Raw genomic sequence first — 22,140 nt, 5'->3', positions numbered from 1 at the left:
AAACTGGAATTTACAGCTTATTAAAGAACAGCAGATTCAAATGTGGTGAGATCTGTGGAGAACAGCTTTTAACATCAGTGTTTGAAGGTGGGATGAAGATACTGCTAAAATATCTATCACTGTTTATTTCAGCTGTCAATAATGACTAAAGTTAGTATCAGCTATGCTTGTAAGTTAGTCAGCATAACGACATATCAGAAATGACCTGCACATACCTTTGAGATACTTCCCTAGAAGGCCATATAGTATTTTTCTTGCAGCATGAAGGAAGTTGCTAGTTAAGCATGTATTGTATCTAAAGCTATGTAAGAGGTACCATTGTTCTGTATGTATTTCTGCTTTTAGATTCTAGAAAAACTAAACAGGATGTTTGGAAGTGGAGAACAGATGCGCAAAAAGCAGCAAAGGTTGTTGAAGAACATGGATGCTCACAAGGTGATGTTGGATCTCCTGCAGATACCATATAACAAAGTAAGTGATATCATGGAGTTTGAGGGGTCAGATTATGAATATATTGCCATACATTGTGCATCTAGAAAATTTTACATGAATGCAAAATGGTGACTTATCCATAGATTCAGCATTTCATGTGTTAAAATGAGTCAGTAAAGAGGCATATTTCTCCTTTGACATAGTTCTCTCATATTAAGCATAATTTTCTGCATTCCACAGAAATAACACAGTACTTTATCCTAAACCACATGTTCTTTTTATTCCATAACAGACTTATTTAAAAGTTATGGCACCCAGCGTTTTATGTACAGTGGATGATGTTTACCCATTCTGGTAGCAAGATGGGTTCAGTGACTGTGCTCAGTGCCCCTGTTAGTAACTGTGCTCAGTGCCTCTGTTAGCCAGTGACTGTGGTCAGTGCCCCTGTTAGTGACTGTGCTCAGTGCCCCTGTTAGTCAGTAATTGCGCTTAGTGCCCCTGTTAGTGACTGTGCTCACTACCCCTGTTAGTTGACTGTGCTCAGTGCCCCTGTTAGTGACTGTGCGCAGTGCCCCTGTTAGTCAGTGACTGTGCTCAGTGCCCCTGTTAGTGACTATGCTCAGTGCCCCTGTTAGTCAGTAACTGCGCTCAGTGCCCCTGTTAGTAACTGTGCTCAGTGCCCCTGGTAGTCAGTAACTGTGCTCAGTGCCCCTGTTAGTGACTGTGTTCAATGCCCCTGTTAGTCAGTGACTACACTCAGTGCCCCTGTTAGTCAGTGTCTGTGTTCAATGCCCCTGTTAGTCAGTGACTGTGCTCAGTGCCCCTGTTAGTCAGTGACTGTGCTCACTGGCCTTGTTAATCAGTAACTGTGCTCAGTGCCCCTTTTATTAACTTTGCTCAGTCTCCCTGTTAGTCAGTGACTGTGCTCAGTGCCCCTGTTAGTCAGTGACTGTGCTCAGTGGCCGTGTTAGTAACTGTGCTCAGTTCCTCTCTTAGTCAGTAACTGTGCTCAGTGCCCTATTAGTCAATGACTGAGCTCAGTGTCCCTGTTAGTCAGTGACTGTTCTTGGTTCCCCTGTTAGTCAGTGACTGTGCTCAGTGCCCCTGTAAGTCAGTGACTGTGCTCAGTGGCCTTGTTAATCAGTAACTGTGCTCAGTGCCCCTTTTATTAACTTTGCTCAGTCTCCCTGTTAGTCAGTGACTGTGCTCAGTGCCCCTGTTAGTCAGTGACTGTGCTCAGTGGCCGTGTTAGTAACTGTGCTCAGTTCCTCTCTTAGTCAGTAACTGTGCTCAGTGTCCCTGCTAGTCAGTAACTGCACTCACTGCCCCTGTTAGTCAGTGACTGTGCTCAGTGCCCCTGTTAGTCAGTGACTGTGCTCAGTGCCCCTGTTAGTCAGTGACTGTGCTCAGTGGTCTTATTAGTCAGTAACTGTGCTCAGTGCCCCTGTTATTAACTTTGCTCAGTGGCCCTGTTAGTCAGTGAATGTGCTTGGTTCCCCTGTTAGTCAGTAACTGTGCTCAGTGCCCCTGTTAGTCAGTGACTGTGCTCAGTGCCCCTGTTAGTCAGTGACTGTGCTCAGTGGTCTTATTAGTCAGTAACTGTGCTCAGTGCCCCTGTTATTAACTTTGCTCAGTGGCCCTGTTAGTCAGTGAATGTGCTTGGTTCCCCTGTTAGTCAGTAACTGTGCTCAGTGCCCCTGTTAGTCAGTGACTGTGCTCAGTGGCCCTTTGAGTAACTTTGCTCAGTTCCTCTCTTAGTCAGTAACTGTGCTCAGTGCCCCTGTTAGTCAGTAACTGTGCTCAGTGCCCCTGTTAGTCAGTAAATGCACTCAGTGCCCCTGTTAGTCAGTGACTGTGCTCAGTGCCCCTGTTAGCCAGTGACTGTGCTCATTGCCATTATTAGTCAGTGACTGTGCTCAGTGGCCTTGTTAGTCAGTAAATGTGCCCCTATTAGTAACTCTGCTCAGTGCCCCTGTTAGTCAGTGACTCTGCTCAGTTCATCTGTTAGTCAGTGACTGTGCTCAGTGGCCCTGTTAGTCAGTGACTGTGCTCAGTGCCCTTGTTATTCAGTGACTGTGCTCAGTACCCCTGTTAGTTAGTAACTGTGCTCAGTAGCCCTGTTACTTAGTAACTGTGCTCAGTGACCCTTTTAGTTAGTAACTGTGCTTAGTGGCCATGTTAGCCAGTGACTGTGTTCAGTGCCCTTGTTAGTCAATGACTGTGCTCAGTGCCCCTGTTAGCAACTGAGCACAGGGGTAATGAGCACAGTCACTGACTGTGATCAGAGCCCCTGTTAGTCACCATCTGTGCTCAGTGGCCCTGTTAGTCATTAACTGTGCTTAGTGCCCCTGTTAGTTAGTAGCTGTGCTTAGTGCCCCTCTTAGTTAGTAACTGTGCTTAGTGCCCCTGTTAGTCAGGGACTGTGCTTGGTTCCCTTGTTAGTCAGTGACTGTGCTCCATGCCCCTGTTAGTCTGTAACTGTGCTCAGTGCCCCTGTTAGTAACTGTGCTCAGTGGCCCTGTTAGTCAGTGACTGGGCTCAGTGGCCCTGTTAGTCAGTGACTGTGCTCAGTGCCCCTGTTAGTCAATATCTGTGCCCAGTGCCCCTGTTAGTCAATGACTGTACTTAGTGCCCCTGTTAGTAACCGTATTCAGTGCCTCTCTTAGTCAGTGACTGTGCTCAGTGCCCCTGGCAGTCAGTAACTGCGCTCAGTGCCCCTGTTAGTCAGTGACTGTTCTCACTGCCCTTGTCAGTCAGTGACTGTGCTCAGTGGCCTTGTTAGTCAGTAACTGTGCTCATTGTCCCTGTTATTAACTTTGCTCAGTGCCCCTGTTAGTCAGTGACTGTGCTCAGTGCCCCTGTTATTCCGTGACTGTGCTCAGTGCCCCTGTTAGTCAGTGACTGTGCCCAGTAGCCCTGTTAGTAATTGTGCTCAGTGCCCCTGTTAGTTAGTAAATGTGCTCAGTGCCCCTATTATTTAGTAACTGTGCTCAGTGCCCCTGTTAGTTAGTAACTGTGCTCAGTGTCCCTATTTGTTAGTAACTGTGCTTAGTGGCCATGTTAGTCAGTGACTGTGCTCAGTACCCCTGTTAGTTAGTAACTGTACTCAGTGCCCCTGGTAGTCAATGACTGTACTTAGTGCGCCTGTTAGTGACTGTGCTCAGTGCCTCTGTTAGTCGGTGACGGTGCTTAGTGCCCCTGTTAGTCAGTGACTGTGGTCAGTGGCCTTGTTAGTCAGTGACTGTGCTCAGTGGCCCGATTAAGCAGTGACTGTGCTCAGTGCCCCTGTTAGTCAGTGACTGTGCTTAGTGGCCCTGTTAATAACTGTGCTCAGTGCCCCTATTAGTCAGTAAATGTGCTCAGTGCCCCTATTAGTTAGTAACTATGCTCAATGGCCATGTTAGTCAGTGACTGTGCTCAGTGCCCCTGTTAGTAACTGTGTTCAGTGTCCTTGTTAATTAGTAACTGTGCTTAGTGGCCATGCTAGTCAGTGACTGAGCTCAGTGTCCCTGTTAGTCAGTGACGGTGCTTGGTTCCCCTGTTAGTCAGTGGCTGTGCTCAGTGGCCCTGTTAGTCAGTGACTGTGCTCAGTGCCCCTGTTAGTCAGTGACTGTGCTTGGTTCCCCTGTTAGTCAGTGGCTGTGCTCAGTGGCCCTGTTAGTCAGTGACTGTGCTCAGTGCCCCTGTTAGTCAGTGACTGTGCTCAGTGCCCCTGTTAGTGACTGTGCTTAGTGCCCCTGTTAGTGACTGTGCTCAGTGGCCTGTTAGTGACTGTGCTCAGTGGCCTGTTAGTGACTGTGCTCAGTGCCCCTGTTATTGACTATGCTCAGTGCACCTGTTAGTCAGTAACTGCACTTTGTGCCCCTGTTAGTAACTGTGCTCAGTGCTGCTGATATTCAGTAACTGTGCTCAGTGCCCCTGTTTGTGACTTTGCTCAGTGCCCCTATTAGTCAATGACTACACTCAGTGCTCCTGTTAGTCAGTGTCTGCTCTCAGTGCCCCTGTTAGTCAGTGACTGTGCTCAGTGCCCCTGTTAGTAACTGTGCTCAGTGCCCCTGTTAGTCAGTGGCTGAGCTCAGTGCCCCTGTTAGTTAGTAACCGTGTTCAGTGCCCCTGTTAGTAACTGTGCTCAGTTCCTCTCTTAGTCAGTAACTGTGCTCAGTGCCCCTGTTAGTCAGTAACTGTGCTTCGTGCCCCTGTTAGTCAGTAGCTGAGCTCAGTGGCCCTGTTAGTCAGTGACTGTTCTTGGTTCCCCTGTTAGTCAGTGACTGTGCTCAGTGCCCCTGTTAGTCAGTGACTGTGCTCAGTGGCCTTGTTAGTCAGTAACTGTGCTCAGTGTCCCTGTTATTAACTTTGCTCAGTGGCCCTGTTAGTCAGTGACTGTGCTCAGTGCCCCTGTTAGTCAGTGACTGTGCTCAGTGCCCCTGTTAGTCAGTTACTGGGCTCAGTGCCCCTGTTAGTCAGTAACTGTGCTCAGTGCCCCTGTTAGTCAGTGACTGTGCTCAGTGGCCCTTTTAATAACAGTGCTCAGTTCCTCTCTTAGTCAGTAACTGTGCTCAGTGCCCCTGTTAGTAACTGCACTCAGTGCCCCTGCTAGTCAGTGACTGCACTCAGTGCCCCTGTTAGTCAATGACTGTGCTCAGTGGCCTTGTTAGTCAGTAACTGTGCTCAGTGCCCCTGTTGTTAACTTTGCTCAGTGCCCCTGTTAGTCAGTGACTGTGCTCAGAGCCCCTGTTAGTCAGTGACTGTGCTCAGTACCCCTCTTAGTCAGTGACTGTGCTCAGTGCCCCTCTTAGTCAGTGACTGTGCTCAGTGCCCCTGTTAGTCAGTGACTGTGCTCATTGGCCCTGCTAGTACCTGTGCTCAGTGCCCCTATTAGTCAGTAAATGTGCTCAATGCCCCTATTAGTTAGTAACTATGCTCAGTGGCCCTGCTAGTCAGTGACTGTGCTCAGAGCCACTGTTAGTCAATGACTGTACTTAGTACCCCTGTTAGTAACTGTGCTCAGTGCCTCTCTTAGTCAGTGACTGTGCTCAGTGCCCCTTTTAGCCAGTGACTGTGCTCATTGCCCTTGTTAGTCAGTGACTGTGCTCAGTGGCCTTGTTAGTCAGTAAATGTTCTCAGTGCCCCTGTTAGGAACTGTGCTCAGTGCCCCTGTTAGTCAGTGACTGTGCTCAGTGCCTCTGTTAGTCAGTGACTGTGCTCAGTGGCCTTGTTAGTCAGTAAATGTGCTCAGTGCCCCTGTTAGTAACTGTGCTCAGTTCCTCTCTTAGTCAGTAACTGTGCTCATTGCCCCTGTTAGTCAGTGACTGTGCTCAGTGCCCCTGTTAGTCAGTGACTATGCTCAGTGGCCTTGTTAGTCAGTGACTGTGCTCAGTGGCCCTGTTAGTCAGTGACTGTGCTCAGTGCCCCTGGTAGTCAGTGACTGTGCTCAGTGCCCCTGTTAGTTAGTAACTGTGCTCAGTGGCCCTGTTACTTAGTAACTGTGCTCAGTGGCTCTTTTAGTTAGTAACTCTGCTTAGTGGCCATGTTAGTCAGTGACTGTGCTCAGTGCCCCTGTTAGCAACTGAGCACAGGGGCAATGAGCACAGTCACTGACTGTGATCAGAGCCCCTGTTAGTCAGCAACTGTGCTCAGTGGCCCTGTTAGTTATTAACTGTGCTTAGTGTCCCTCTTAGTTAGTAGCTGTGCTTACTGCCCCTGTTAGTTTGTAGCTGTGCTTAGTGCCCCTCTTAGTTAGTAACTGTGCTTGATTCCCCTGTTAGTCAGGGACTGTGCTTGGTTCCCCTGTTAGTCAGTGACTGTGCTCAGTGCCCCTGTTAGTCTGTAACTGTGTTCAGTGCTCCTGTTAGTAACTGTGCTCAGTGGCCCTGTTAGTCAGTGACTGTGCTCAGTGGCCCTGTTAGTCAGTGACTATGCTCAGTGCCCCTGTTAGTCAGTAACTTTGCTCAGTGCCCCTGTTATTGACTGTGCTTCGTGCCCCTGTTAGTGACTGTGCTCAGTGCCCTGTTAGTGACTGTGCTCAGTGCCCCTGTTAGTGACTATGCTCAGTGCCCCTTTAGTCAGTAACTGCACTTTGTGCCCCTATTAGTAACTGTGCTCAGTGCTGCTGATAGTCAGTAACTGTGCTCAGTGCCCCTGTTTGTGACTTTGCTCAGTGCCCCTATTAGTCAATGACTACACTCAGTGTTCCTGTTTGTCAGTGTCTGCTCTTAGTGCCCCTGTTAGTCAGTGACTGTGCTCAGTGCCCCTGTTAGTAACTGTGCTCAGTGCTCTTGTTAGTCAGTGGCTGAGCTCAGTGCCCCTGTTAGTTAGTAACCGTGTTCAGTGCCCCTGTTAGTAACTGTGCTCAGTTCCTCTCTTAGTCAGTAACTGTGCTCAGTGCCCCTGTTAGTAACTGTGCTCAGTGCTCCTGTTAGTCAGTGGCTGAGATCAGTGCCCCTGTTAGTTAGTAACCATGTTCAGTGCCCCTGTTAGTAACTGTGCTCAGTTCCTCTCTTAGTCAGTAACTGTGCTCATTGCCCCTGTTAGTCAGTGACTGTGCTCAGTGCCCCTGTTAGTCAGTGACTATGCTCAGTGGCCTTGTTAGTCAGTGACTGTGCTCAGTGCCCCTGTTAGTCAGTGACTGTGCTCAGTGCCCCTGTTAGTCAGTAACTGGGCTCAGTGCCCCTGTTATTCAGTAACTGTGCTCAGTGCCCCTGTTAGTCAATGACTGTGCTCAGTGGCCCTTTTAATAATAGTGCTCAGTTCCTCTCTTAGTCAGTAACTGTGCTCAGTGCCCCTGTTAGTAACTGCACTCAGTGCCCCTATTAGTGAGTGACTGCGCTTAGTGCCCCTGTTAGTCAGTGACTGTGCTCAGTGCCTCTGTTAGTCAATGACTGTGCTCAGTGGCCTTGTTAGTCAGTAAATGTGCTCAGTGCCCCTGTTGTTAACTTTGCTCAGTGCCCCTATTAGTCAGTGACTGTGCTCAGTGTCCCTGTTAGTCAGTGACTGTGCTCAATACTCCTCTTAGTCAGTGACTGTGCTCAGTGCCCCTCTTAGACAGTGACTGTGCTCAGTGCCCCTGTTAGTCAGTGACTGTGCTCAGTGCCCCTGGTAATCTGCGACTGTGCTCAGTGGCCCTTTTAGTCAGCAACTGTGCTAACTGCCCGTTAGTCATTAACTGTGCTCAGTGCCCCTGTTAGTCAGTAACTGTGCTTAGTGCCCCTTTTAGTTAGTAACTGTGCTCAGTGTCCCTGTTAGTGTGTAACTGTGCTCAGTGCCCCTGTTAGTCAATGACTGTGCTCAGTGCCCCTGTTAGTCAGTGACTGTGCTCAGTGGCCCTGTTAGTAAATGACTGTGCTCAGTGCCCCTGTTAGTCAGTGACTGTGCTTGGTGCCCCAGTTAGCTAGCGACTGCTGTTGGATTCGACCCTGTCGGCTTCCTAGTTACACAGCAATGCAGTCCATATTAATATCAGAGTTGGTGAACATCCCTGTTCTTAGTATTCCACCTGTACTTTTCTTGGGTTTATATAGGTAACAAAATGTGTATACATGTGCACAAACCTCCTTATGTTTGGAAGGAAGCCTTTCACATAGATCATTGTCCTGAGTTAGTTTTAGATCCTAGTTTACCCATTTCTTTGTGATAATACTGTAGTTGCACTGATCAGCTACACCACAACAAATTATTGTTGTCTTTCTTTGGTTTCCATCTGTGTGCTTTTGACTTTTCTTCTTAGCAGTCCTCTGAATTAAATTAAAGTAAATTACTATTCTTCTTCTATTTCTTCTTTTCAGAGTGATAAGAAAATGATGGAAATTCTCAAGTATACACACAACTTTTTGCAGAGATTCTGTTCAGGAAATCCTGAGAACCAAGCCCTGCTGCACAAGAGTATGAATCTTTTTCTGACACCAGGAGTAAGTTGTTTATATTAATAAGTAGTTTGTGAACACAAAACTGCATTTGTTGAACACATGATATTAAAGTGCTTAAGTGGATTGGTAATGGATATATGTTCTGGTTTTGACTCGTATCCATTTCAGATGGGTACTGATAAGAAGCTATTAAAGACATGATCTTCCCAGTGTCATATTTTTTCATCACAGATTGCATTTCCTTCCATGTAATCCAGCTGTAAGAGTATCACATAACAAGAAAACATGATCTAGTAATGATTTGCAATATTCTGTGCCCAAAGTTGTTTCTGCAGCTTCACCACAGACAATTGATTACTTTTTGTGCAATCTCTTCTTGATTTCCCTTAGTTATTTGAGGCATCATCTGTAACATCTTGTAGCCTGGGAAGAGTAGCTAAATCTCAGACTTCCAAGATTTTAAGCAAGTAAAATAAGAAGATAAGTCATTAATTCTAGCTACAGGATTAGCACAATGTTTTAAACCTACATACAGACTGCAGTCAGTCTTCTTGTATGTATTATCAGTTGCAGATTACCAGCTTTACACGTTAAAAACTAGGGCTTGGAGCTACATTTTGAGTCTGACTACTGGTGTTAAATATGTAACTCGTTCAAGACTAAAATTCAAATGTTATGTCAGAATTCCTTGTTAAAGGCCAGTTAGAAAAATTAAAGGATTGCAGAAGACAAACTGATCTTCTACTTGGCGATATTCAAAAAAGTGGGAAAATGGTAGTGCTTTCACTGCAAATCACTGGAGAGCTACGACCTCCGTAAATCTTCTTCTCACTATGGTACATTCTGTGTTCTGAAAAAACTATATTAGGGCAGCAAGAAACTTAAACACAAAATGAAATCACATCTGTGTGGGTGTGACATATAACAAAATAATAGCCACTTTTCTAAAAGTAATGTCTTTCGGCTTTTCCCGGTTAGGGGTCGCCACAGCGGCAGGGACAATAATACTGCAGAAAAGAAACAGGAGATGCTGAACACACTTTTTTCTGTTTTGGAGCACATTATCCTTTAAAGTAAAGGTTCACAAATCTGAGAACATAATGTCTCAGTATCCTTATCTCCAGTCCAGCTTTTATAAATCTGAGAACGTCATGTCTCAGTATCCTTATCTCCAGTCCAGCTTTTACAAATCTGAGAACATCATGTCTCAGTATCCTTATCTCCAGTCCAGCTTTTACAAATCTGAGAACGTCATGTCTCAGTATCCTTATCTCCAGTCCAGCTTTTACAAATCTGAGAACATCATGTCTCAGTATCCTTATCTCCAGTCCAGCTTTTACAAATCTGAGAACGTCATGTCTCAGTATCCTTATCTCCAGTCCAGCTTTTACAAATCTGAGAACGTCATGTCTCAGTATCCTTATCTCCAGTCCAGCTTTTACAAATCTGAGAACATTATGTCTCAGTATCCTTATCTCCAGTCCAGCTTTTACAAATCTGAGAACATCATGTCTCAGTATCCTTATCTCCAGTCCAGCTTTTACAAATCTGAGAACATCATGTCTCAGTATCCTTATCTCCAGTCCAGCTTTTACAAATCTGAGAACATCATGTCTCAGTATCCTTATCTTCAGTCCAGCTTTTAGTGAAAAGAAGCACTTTTTGCTTTGTGCTGTTAATTAACTTTATTGTTGTTTTGTAAACTCCAGAATCTTAAAATTAATAGGTAGTGGAGATAATGTGGTTGGTTTCACTTAGTATGCCGGTATAACAGTGTATCATGTACTTTGGTATAATATACAATAGTATTTCTTTAGATTATTAGTGCCTTTTCTGAGTGAAATGGATATGTGAAATGTTTTTTTTTGCAGTGTTTTGCATTTTCAAGACTAAGCTCTATAAACAGACAGCATAGCACCTCTTATTTGTTTCTACTATTCATGTTTCCTTAGTACCAAATATTAGTGGTGAGAGAGACTGCTGACCATATGGTTGATTGTACACCACTTATTTTCATCTGCCTTTGTTATCCTGATAAGTGGAACAGTCCATGGATCCTTTTCAGCTACAACACAAGGATATCTGATTCAGTGCCTGTTTTTTTCAGTGGCCAATTTCAAGTTTGCTTATTTTTTTTTTAATTTCTAATCATTTTATAAAATATTTAGGTTGAACATGTAATGTAAGTAAACAGAACTATACCAAACACAAACAATGATAAGTGCTTTCATGTTCAGTTTATATACTTGTTCAGATCATCAACATTAAACAGCACTTTAAATATCACAGAGCACTAGACATTCTGATGTGCTTGGCTAGGGGTTCGGGATGGATGTGGCTGAGCTGTGAGTTGTCATTCATATTCAGTGCAATGTACCATGTCTAAAGAGCTACAGTATACTGTGAACAGAAATAGAGAAGTGTGGGATGATACTGATGTCGGTGCATGAAATTGTAAAAGGAGCTCCATGGTGCAAAGTGGAAAGATAGCACAGGTGTAGTAGTAGGGGGTGGCGATGAGGATGTGCTGCCAGGTGGTGGATAGGGTGGGAGAGTGAGTGATGGTGTGTGGGGCAGGGAATAGTCTGTGACAAAAGAAACAGTGATAGTGAAAGGAAGTGGACTGGCCATGTTTGATAATGATTGGAACTCGTGGGTATTGAAAGTGTGGTCTTTACATTGTTCATTATGCTTTCATCCCTTCAGGAAGTTTTTCATTTCAGGGAGGCATCACAGCTAATGGTAGTACATGAGTTGGATTTATCTGTATACAGAACAATGAGTCTAGGAGGTTGAACCCAGCCATCTTGGATCTAGTTTCAGAGCTGAAAGCTGTTCCAGGAACTTGGCTTGGGAAGGGCAGGAGGATTAGTGGCAACAAGCTTGGTCCTGCAATGGAAAAGATGTACTCCTTAGGAAGCTCATCCCAAACTCAGTAAATACATCCTCATCTTCTCAAAGTAACATTTTCCGAGAATGGCCTTTCGCATACAAATGCAGTTCTAGAGCTGCTGTGAAGAAAAGGCGCACAATAGGATCACTGAACAAATATATGTAATTTTCCTGTTTTCAATGTTAGAAGTCAAGAAAGGAAGTAAAAAGACCAGTATAAATCAAAACTTGCAAAAGCAGAGCTTCAACCAAGGCAGTACAGGAGCAATGAACAATTAGTGCAAAAATAAAAATAAATAAAAAATATATAACTGTAAGAACTGAAAAGTAATGCAGACAAGTAATACAAATATAGTCGGTAAATTTAAAAATAAAATCTTGACTTAAAAAATAAAATAGCATACATTTCAGAGTTGCGAACACTGAGCCATAAACTGTGGAAGTCTTAACAACCGAAGTAGAAAAGACATGCAGAAAAAACAGAGCTAAATAAAATAAGACAAGGTAATAAACAGAAATGCAAGCCTCTGACAACCAGCATGGGGCATAATACACCTAGATCTTGCTCTATCGGCTTTCTTAAAGACTTTGGGCCAGATTCAGGAAGCCTCCGTGTAAGAGTTATAACTCTTACACGGAGGCTGCAGTGAAACTGTGTGATGTCAGCATGTCATGCATATGCATGAGGTGCATGAGGCATGCTGAATCACACTAGTAACTCTTACACGGTCCGTGTAAGAGAGTAGGGGGCGTGTCAGTAGGCTTAGCCCTGCAAGCGGACACGCCCCCGGAAGACTAGAATGGCTGAAAGTAAACAGCCACGAGAGAGGCCATGGAAATGTGCATAAACACACTACACAACACATGCCCCGATAGACCATCACTGTATAAAGTGAAGAGATGTAATAAAATTAAATTAAAACCTTTTTTTTTTAAACCCCGTAAATGTTTGCTACTGTGTGCGCCCGTGTGCGTGGGTGTGCTACTAGCGCAATCACAGTTAGCAATCAGTGGAAAAGGATATAAGAACTAAATATGCAAAGTAAGCCAAGAAGTAATAGCTTAGCGGTAGAGTTGCTGGCCTAAGAGTAGGCAGGCAGGGTTCGAGCCCCCACAACAACCTTTTTTTTTTTTTTGTAAATAAGCACTAAAAAGCCCCCTGACAGTATTGTACACATGTAAATGTATTCCCTTTTGTAAAATGGAATGAAACAGAGCATATATTCTGAAGTAACACAATAACAAAATAGTCAGAAATGTACTGATAGCTAAGCTGCTGTGAGACGGAGTGCCCGTAGCTGAGTAGTGTTTAAAAAGCTGCAAACTGCGTGCCTGTTGCTAGGCATCGGTTTAACAGAGTGAAACTGTTTGCAACTAGCTGTGCTTAGCTGAACATGTGTGTCACTAGCCAATTAAGGTTTATCCCAGCGCACACCGTTTGGCGCTCCCACAAGCTAACTGCCAGTGCAAGATCGCGTTAGCTCCGCAAACGGCGCAGACCTGGTTTTAAGTGCTTAAAAGTGCTTTTGGCATGTTTGATTGACAGGTCTCAACTCATTTCTGTCAGGAAAATTCAGTTGCCAGATTCGAACCCAGGATACCATGCACTAGAGTCAAGGTACTAAACCACTAAGCCATGACAGCAATACCTAGAAATGCAGAAATAGCATATATATGGGATAAAATCCAGAATGGAGCATGATAAAGCATTTTCAGTGAAGTAGATACAATTCCAAAACGGCCAATCAGAGAAATGTGCGGGAAATCGGCATATATAAGCCCCATAGGCGGAATACACAGCAGAAACGATTGTAGATCAGAGCTGCAGTCAGAATGAGTGGAGTAGGTGAGGGACGTTGCTTTCGAGCACAGCGTTGGGGCGTTGAGGAGTCCAGATACATGGTCTGGCTCCTTGTCCATCATCACGAGGCCCAACTCATGCAGGGCCAGGTCTCATGGGGAGCATATAGGGCAGAGGCATGGGACCAGTTGGCTCGTGATCTGACCAGTGCTACTGGCATTCCACGCACTGGTGAGCAGGTCCGTCACCACCATGCGGACTTGAAACGACGCAAGCAAGACCAGTTGTCCGAATGGATCCAGGAGGCCCGGGATATGCCCAACGCGCACTACTGAGTAAGTTACATTTTACTTATGTATGTAAGGATTTCAACTAGCTGATACCATGGAGATGTGTAGTCCAATATTACTTCTTTTGTATTACAGCTGCAGGTGTCCGCTCTATGAATCACGAGATGCATGCCCGTAGGGCTGGTGCGGATGCGCCACCGTGCAGGTTAGTAACCCCACCCAGTACTTGTAAATAAATATTATACTGTAGCATGTATCAGAACACTGCAGTGTATTGATTAAAAGTAATATAATGTGCAAGCAAGATTTGAAAGTCTGCAGGTATGGCTGCAACAAGTTCATCAGTACGCAAGTGTAACTGGAAATATAATTGATAGAATTAAACAGTGCTGTAATACAGATGTCCCACCATTAATTAAATATAGTGTAACCTGCAGTAGTCTCAAGAGTACAGCTTCAGAATCTGAGGTAGTCACATGTGAGATATATCCCTGTTGAAATGCTGAATCATGACAGAAGTGAGGCTGTTGGAAAGTGTTTGAATCACCACTAGTCTAACATGTGAACAAAGCCTAGAAGTAGCAACCTGAACTGTGAATTTGCAGGAAGTGTGAGACTGACAGAAAGGGTCATGTATGAATAAATAAAGTAGTAATAATCCCGGAATATATTAGCCCCGGTGTGTTTCTACAGAACTAAATGCATGTGGGAAGTACAACTTAATATACCAAACTGATTTCAGTGTGTCAGAATCTGGAATGTCTAGCCAAATGCTGTATATGGTGATCACAGTAAACAATTTGCAGATAGAATGAATGATTATCTGACAGACTAAACAGCCATAGTTGTCCCCTGTCCTGTCATCAAAGTGTAGCAGGATGATGTATCTGATCAAATTCAAAATAAGTAGGATAGTGATGTATTTGTAACAGGTGTAGCTTGACAGTCAAATAAAATTTATTTTGAAACATCAGCCTCAACTTAATTGTGTACCTATTATAAATGTAAATCAATGTGTAACATATGAATGTGTCATCACTTTCTATCTCCGCCCAACCCTATAATTCCATATAACAACACCCACTAAATAATGGTATGTGAACATTTCATTAATCATGGACATTTGTCCGATTCAAAAATATATGCATGTCTGTTCGTGCATGTGCCCTGTTCATACCTGCAAATCTGATGGCCTTTTGCCATTAATCAACCCTGCATGTTGTTTGACTGTGTATTTCTGTTCAAATAATGCATGTGATATTGATATGCCCCTTATTCAATGGTGTTAATATCTGGGTGTTTGTTTGATGGGAATACCAATGCATGCTGTTACAACTAATCTGAATGGAATACAATGCCACTAACCCAAACTAACATAACTACTCACAAACCTAGAACGCTTGGGAAGGCGGGTCCCAGCGGACCCACCTCTCCCACCTCAGCTGGTGACTGCACCTGGCACTAGTGCCCAGGCCGGACCCCTCCGGTGGCCCTGTGCCACCTTCGGGTGGAAGCTGCAGGGGATGGGGCCCATCCCCCTCTGCAAGTGTGGCCGGAGGGTTCGTCCCACTCACCCTCCGTGGTGTCCGGTCTGTGGTGCGAAGGGAGATCCAAGACACTGTTCTTGGGCCCCTACGCCAGCTCGAGGCTCGTGTGGCACAGCTAACGGCCCCGGCCGTTGCCCGCCTACACAGCCCCAGCACAGCCCGTCCTGGGCTGTGAAGGAACAGTGGCAACTGCCTATGGGTGGGGATATCAGTTCCACTGTTGCCATCTGTGGGCTCATGCATCTTGGAAATCCCAACCTCCGTCCCGTCAATTGTGTAACCCCCACGTGTGTCATACACCGCCCCTGTATGCGTCTTGTCTGTCTTGTCTGTTAACCTACCCAACCTACCTCCCCAGCTATACCGACTTCCTTTACCTGACATACCACTCTCACCTGAAAAAAAAAAAAAAAAGGGCACTCTGTACCCACAAAAAAATTACACCCCATACATAGCTGTCCATGTCGCACACATGTTTGCTTGACATTGAAACAGTTAATTACAATTGGCTCTACAACAACTATTAATGTTGTCCTGACACCTCTCTCAGGGGTGAAAGGTTTCTAATGTCTCACCAAATACATGGAAATGCACAGCTGTTGCTGCCAAAGACATGGGCATCTATGGGCCTTACCTACATCCCTCCTGCAAATCCCACGCTTGTTTCCCTACTGTCTTACCCTCTTTGTGACCCCTTTTTCACCACTTTCCTGTCACCCCTTTTCTTTTCATATCAAAGAAATTAGCTGGTGTAAGCTTGTGTTAGCGGAGCTCACCGCCAGTGCGCATCGTGAGCTCAGCAAACGAAGCAGGCCTGGTTTAGTGCTTAAAAGTGCCTTTATGGCACTTTGATTGACAGGTCCTGTACTCAGTTTGAAAGTTTGCTAAGAAAAATAAATTCCCACTGTCAGTCTCGAACCCAGGACCTTGGTAACATTAGTCTGTATGACCTACCACTAAGCCATGCCTGCTTTACAAGAACACACTGCTAAAATAAATATAACATGTAATAGTAGGAATCAGTATAAAGGCAATATAGGAGATGTACTATCTAAAGCATGTCAGGTAGAGTTTTAATGGCCAAATTACTGGATTCCCATACTAGTTCAGTGTGAACAGAAACAGCCCTGCTACCTGTTAGCTTGTACATAATAATGTAAGGTAATGTACATATGTGAAGGTATGTATATCTACACATACATATATATAAATATATATTAATACATATGAAATATAGTCGTAGGTCTCAGTAGCCATACACACTCACTACAGGAAACAGTGAACATAATTGCAGCAACCTGAATCTGCAACACAGCCTGACCCCTGTGTGACCTACTTACCCTTCTAACTGCTTAAAGGTGGCCTCAGCACTTTGATTGACAAGTCCTGTACTCAGTTTGAAAGTTTGCAAAGTAAAAAAAATCCCCACTGTCAGTCTCGAACCCAGGACCTTGGTAACATTAGTCTGTATGACCTACCACTAAGCCATGCCTGTTTCGCAAGAACACAGTGCTAAAATAAATATAACATGTAATAGTAGGAATCAGTATAAAGGCAATATAGGAGATGTACTATCCAAAGCATGTCAGGTAGAGTTTTAATGGCCAAATTACTGGATTCCCATACTAGTTCAGTGTGAACAGAAACAGCCCTGCTACCTGTTAGCTTGTACATAATAATGTAAGGTAATGTACATATGTGAAGGTATGTATATCTACACATACATATATATAAATATATATTAATACATATGAAATATAGTTGTAGGTCTCAGTAGCCATACACACTCACTACAGGAAACAGTGAAGATATATGCAGCAACCAGAATCTGCAACACAGCCTGGCTCCTGTGAGACCTACTAAGCCCTTTAACTGCTTAAAGGTGCCTCCAGCACTTTGATTGATAGGCCCTATACTCAACTCAAAAGCAGAATATGAGCATACTAGTAGGCCCTACCACAAGACCATTGTAACACTAGTCTGTATGACCTACCACTAAGCCATGACTCTCATACAGGAATATAGTGTTAAATAAGTGGAACACGTAATAGTAGGAATGAAGATAAAGGCAATATAGTATGTCTACTACCCAAAGCATGTCATGCAGACTTTTATAGTCCCAATTACTGGGTTCCCATACTAGTGTAGTGTTAACAGAAACAGCCCTGCTAATTGTTAGCTTGTACCCAATAATGTCAACTAATGTACATATATGAAAGTATGTATATGTACACAGATATATATATATATATTTATATAGCAATACATATGACATATAGTTGTAGGTGTCAGTATGCATACACATTCACTATAGGGAACAGGCAAGATAAATGCAGCAACCTGAATCTACAACACAGCATGAAGCATGGTAGATGTACTAACCTTCACACTCACAAAACACTGTCAACAGCATACCAGCATGGTCCACGCCCTACAATCTGAAAGGGCAACGCCTATGTCACATACCCTTTTATAGCAGTGTCCTGAAATCACAGTGAGACATGCAATCAGTACACACCCAGCTGCATGCAATTAGCAAATGCTGCCTTACAATTGGTGCAGAGGCCATCACATGGACCTATGCAGATACCTACAAAAGCAATGAGTACCCACACTACACTCATGCAATACATTCATTGCACAAAACCGACAGAGAAAGAGAGAGAGAGAGACAGAGAGAGAACAAAACAGAAATAAAGACAGCCAGCAGCAAAACCAGCAGCAGCAGCAGCAGCAAACTTCAAGCAGCACCAGTGACACACCAACAGCTGCCACAAACACAGGTAATGCAAAGTAGCAGGTTAATCCTGTGTATACTGTGACACCTGCAAATGTATCATAGTTCACTATCTATAGGTATGTCCATGAGATAGGTTGTGTGTACATAGTCATGAAATATAAACATATGTAATATTGTTGTACATGTGGGCCATAACTAACACTTCCATAGCTTAGAACACAAGGCCAGTTGTGCATATGATGCAGTAGTTCCCAGGGTCAGTAGAGGTTCCTCCTCATTGGTGTGGGACCACTGTGTACGTATGGCACTGTTCAGGTACATATCCTGTAGTATGGCCAGGGATTAATATCAGTCTGTCATGTGGTGCTATGTCCTCCAGGGGTGAATGTAGCACACATCCAGGGATACCATTTCGTAACAGTGATGATATGTGTTCTGCAATGATGAGGGTGGCTCTCACCTGGACATGTGAGAGGATAGGGAGGTTACAGTCATCTGGGATAACTAATAACACGTGTGTAGGACAATGGGGGGTACCTGCACCTAAACTGTCTGCAACAATGTTGGCAATATCTGTGCATTTGGTGAATGTGAAGCATCTTAACACTGCAGACAACAGATGCCTTCCGTCATGTGAATCTGCCCTGTGCTGCAGTAGCCTCCTACTATTGTTATACAATATGCCTGTATCTGTAGTCCACTGGACAGGATTAATAAGTGGTGTGCAGTTGTTCTGGGTTAGATAACTGTGTGCACAGTACATGCAGTATGTGGGATGTCTGTGGTAAGCATATGCAAAGGTGCTGGCGGTGTGTGTTGTGGCTTCCACTGGCCCAGTGGGCTGCATGGATAGCATCACTGTCATAACTACTGAATAACTGTGTAATAACATGCATACATAGCAAGGTAGTGAACTGTGCTTGTGGTGTTGTTCAGATATGTATATCCAGGCTGAGTAATGTGTGTCCACATCACAGGGTTGGATGGCAGCACACATCCAGTATGTATGGATGAACACCCAGAATGTGTCAGACGTGTCACCTGTGCAGACGTATCTGGCCATTACCTGTGCATCCCCCACAACACACACACATGCAACATATGGCAGATGTACTATAGCATTATACACATGTTCATAGGTTCATACTAGGCTATCTGCCCGAGGGCATTTACAAGCCTAGCCCATCGTTTTGTGGCTTACGCCACCCCTTTAGTATGGGGAACCATACCCATTATTTTGCTGTGCCTCTGTCGAGCAGTGACACTGAGGTAATCCCTGGGGTATATCTGTGATCTCCCATCCATTGGTCAAGATTTCTCTTGAACAAGGCCAGCGAGGTGCTCTGCCTCACATATACCGTGATTTTGTTCCACAGCATAGGGAGTCTTTGGGTGATGAATCTATCCCTCCAGCATGTCCTATTAATAGCCGTGTCGAGGTTTAAGTCTCGCCCTTGTGGCTCTGATGGATCTAGATTTTTTTAGGTGAAGCATATTCATCAAATCTGGGTTTGACATGGCCTTGTATGTTGGGCAAAGGTCACCTCTGAGCAAGCGGTAAGCGACTGAATAGAACATACATGGACATGCTGGAGGGGCAAATCCTAACTGAGAGGCTCCCTTCACTCTGTAATGAGCTCGAACAGTTGAGAATGAACAGTTCATAGGTTCATACTAGGCTATTTGCCCTAGGGCATTGGTAAGCCTAGTAGAATGTGTTTGTCTTTGCCACCCAATCACAAGTTATGCTGCTATGCCCTTGTCCGACTTTAGTATACTGTGCCTCTGTCTAACAGCGACATAGAAGTGATACCTGGGGTACAACTATGATCTCCATCCACTCATCCAGATTCCTATGGAAGAGAGTCAATGAGGGACTCTGCCTAACCAGTAGTGTGAGCTCATTACAGAGTGAAGGGAGCCTCTCGGTTAGGAATATGCCCCTCCAGCATGTCCATGTATGTCAGTGCTGAGGTCCAGCTCTCCTGAGCATGTGGCTGTATGGGACTCTGATTGCCTGAGGTGCATACGTTCATTACTGCTAGGTAGGACATGGCTGTATATGGCATGCACAGATTGCCTCTGAACAGGCAGTATGCCACTGAGTCCAGCTGGATTCACTTTACCTGGGCAGCATATGACATCTGTGTGAGCCATTGCATCCCCTTGATGATGTACTGTTGTCCTGTACCAGTTGCTGTAGGTGTCTGGTTAGGTACATCCCAAAAGGTGCATTGTATGCAATTATAGGCCTGATGATGGATGAGTACAGAGGCACAATGACCTCCCCTGCCATACATGTGAATCAGTCATGATTAGCTGGGCTATATAACATGTCTGTCAATCCACGTTGGCCATGTGGTAGACAAATGACAGACCGCTACCATGTTTCTTCCCCAGGTCCCCAACTACGTCTTCTGTACTCAATGGCCTAACACCTATGTTGTACTGTGCCACCAATGTGGAGGCGTGGGAATCTGCATTGAATACTGATACTCCCCCTCCCTTGTTCAAGTGTTGTGGCCGACAAGAATGGTAACAGCTATAACGTGGTAGTACTGGTGTGCTCCTGTGAAACCTGAAACAGGTTCATGTTACTGCACAGATATCGATGTCCAGAATGCTAGGTAGGGTTTTGGGTGCGTGCGTGCATCCTTGGGTCTAGACGTCCAGTGTTGAGTAGCATCACTCTTACTTCCTCATCCTTTGTGATACAAATGGATGTGGGTTTGCCTTATGAGCCTTGCCTAATACAGGCACTATGGGTGTAGCAGGAGGCTCCGCCAAATGTCAATAGGACTGTGGTGACAGGTGCAAGCTGTCCCTAGCAAAGCATACCACCCCAAGATGGCAGGCATTGGCACACCTGTGAATGACACCACTATGTCAGTCAATTGTTGGAAGGGATCATCGTGCCTTGATATTGTGGCATTGTTCTAGGTGAGGGTAGGATGCTACTCAAGGTCAGGGTCAAACTGTCTCGGCTACGTGCTCAGAGAGCTCTGTAATGTCTCATGTCATGTAGTCCAGGGAGGAATGTGTCAGGCCATTCACAGCAGCATGGACATTGACTGAGTCATACCTGTACCTGCCTTGGGGTTACCTGACTGTTTGTGTTATGTGGCAGTTCATAGTGCCTGACAGGCTGCACACCGTGACCCTCACCTCGTTAAGCCTGGTGAACGTGATGTGAGTGTGCCTGATGATAGAGGCACCTAGTACAGGTGTATGAGGTGTGTTGTTAACTGTTAATGGCTGTGAGTGTTCAGCACATTGGCTTTGTGTGATATGTGTTGCACATGTTCGTTTATGTGGTAGTGGTTGCCTGGATGTCTGCTTAGGAGGTCTCTGCTGCATAGGCAGAGCTGTGGTCTGAGCCTACAAGTATGATCATGTGTGATCATGTGTTAGGTCCTCTGTTGTGGTAGGTCTACGTGAGACTGGAAGTGTAGTGAGTGATCCCCTTTGCCACGTGACTGGTTATGGCGGTATTGAGTAGACAGAGCCTAGCCTCCAGTCTGGTATATGGTTGCATCACTCACATGAGTTTGAATTTGTTGTTAGGAGGAGGGGGTTGTCTGTGTACATGCATCTGTTCTAACATTGTCTCTGGAGTACCACACTCACCAGCTGGACTGAGGAGGGAACTGACAACTGACCTCTGGACATGCTAGAATACTATTGTGAACTCTGTAATCACTAATGATTGAAAACAAGGTCCAGTGGGGAGTGAGGGTGTACTGACATTACCTACAACTGCTGACTGATATAAAAGCGTCAGTGAGCAAATGCCAGGTAACCTAAGTGCAATGTGTCACAATGAAGTAAATGCAACAATGACAAGCAGTCACTTGCTGTCATGTGTAACATGGAAGTACGTACAGTAAGCAATGCAGATAACAGTAGTGAGTCACAGATGTGTTGCAAAGATGTGTACTATGTGGAAGTAGCATACCAGTGAAATAACAAGCTAACAGATAACAAGCATATAAACAAAGGTAGATGCAGGAGGCCTGGATGTAGCGTTTGCTACAACAAACAAGGTGTAGCAATGTCAGTAAGATACAGCTCAGATATGCAGGCACTATAAACCTGAAACCAGATGTCCCCAGCTATGAATGGCAGAGTACAGCCTATTGTCACACATGAGTGCAGACCACAAACCTCGTTAATGTTAAATAACTGGCCTGAAGGCCAACTGCCCATACCAGAAGTAATACACTTGTACACTGGGCCCACAATCAGCAGTTCCCAACTTCAATGGATGAAAGATATGTGTCCTGCCACCACAGTGCTTGCCACCAACCTCCCTAATGTAAAACAACTGGTCTGAAGGCCAAGTACTTAGTACAAATGACATAGAATGATAGCTACACTGTAATCAGGTTTTAACCAATCAGTAATAAGTAGAAGTTAACACTACCTGTATAGAATGTGTACCATGTATTGTTGAGATACTATGCTGATAACCTGTTTGTGTACCTTTCCAGATAGACATGGCACCTAAACGGAATCCTGCCTACTCTGCTGCAGAGGATGACGTGATCCACCAGAGCCTGGTGCGTGACTATGCCAT

General features: G+C 44.8%; 1 protein-coding gene across 1 annotated transcript in view; it reads left to right on the top strand.

The window, feature by feature from the left end:
* Positions 1 to 22,140, top strand: part of ITPR3 (inositol 1,4,5-trisphosphate receptor type 3) — a 2,403,054-nt gene that overhangs the window by 1,453,150 nt on the left and 927,764 nt on the right. Inside the window, exons 28-29 of the mRNA XM_044076491.1 lie at positions 346 to 471; positions 8,214 to 8,336. Of these exons, the coding sequence (XP_043932426.1) occupies positions 346 to 471; positions 8,214 to 8,336 (249 nt within the window). The remainder of the gene's footprint in view (positions 1 to 345; positions 472 to 8,213; positions 8,337 to 22,140) is intronic.

This window comes from Protopterus annectens, chromosome 7.part0, assembly GCF_019279795.1.
Source record: "Protopterus annectens isolate FY-2018-M chromosome 7.part0, PAN1.0, whole genome shotgun sequence".
NCBI lineage: Eukaryota > Metazoa > Chordata > Ceratodontiformes > Protopteridae > Protopterus > Protopterus annectens.
The sequence above is the reverse complement of the archived record's forward strand: the minus strand, read 5'-3'. Positions and strand labels throughout refer to the sequence as shown.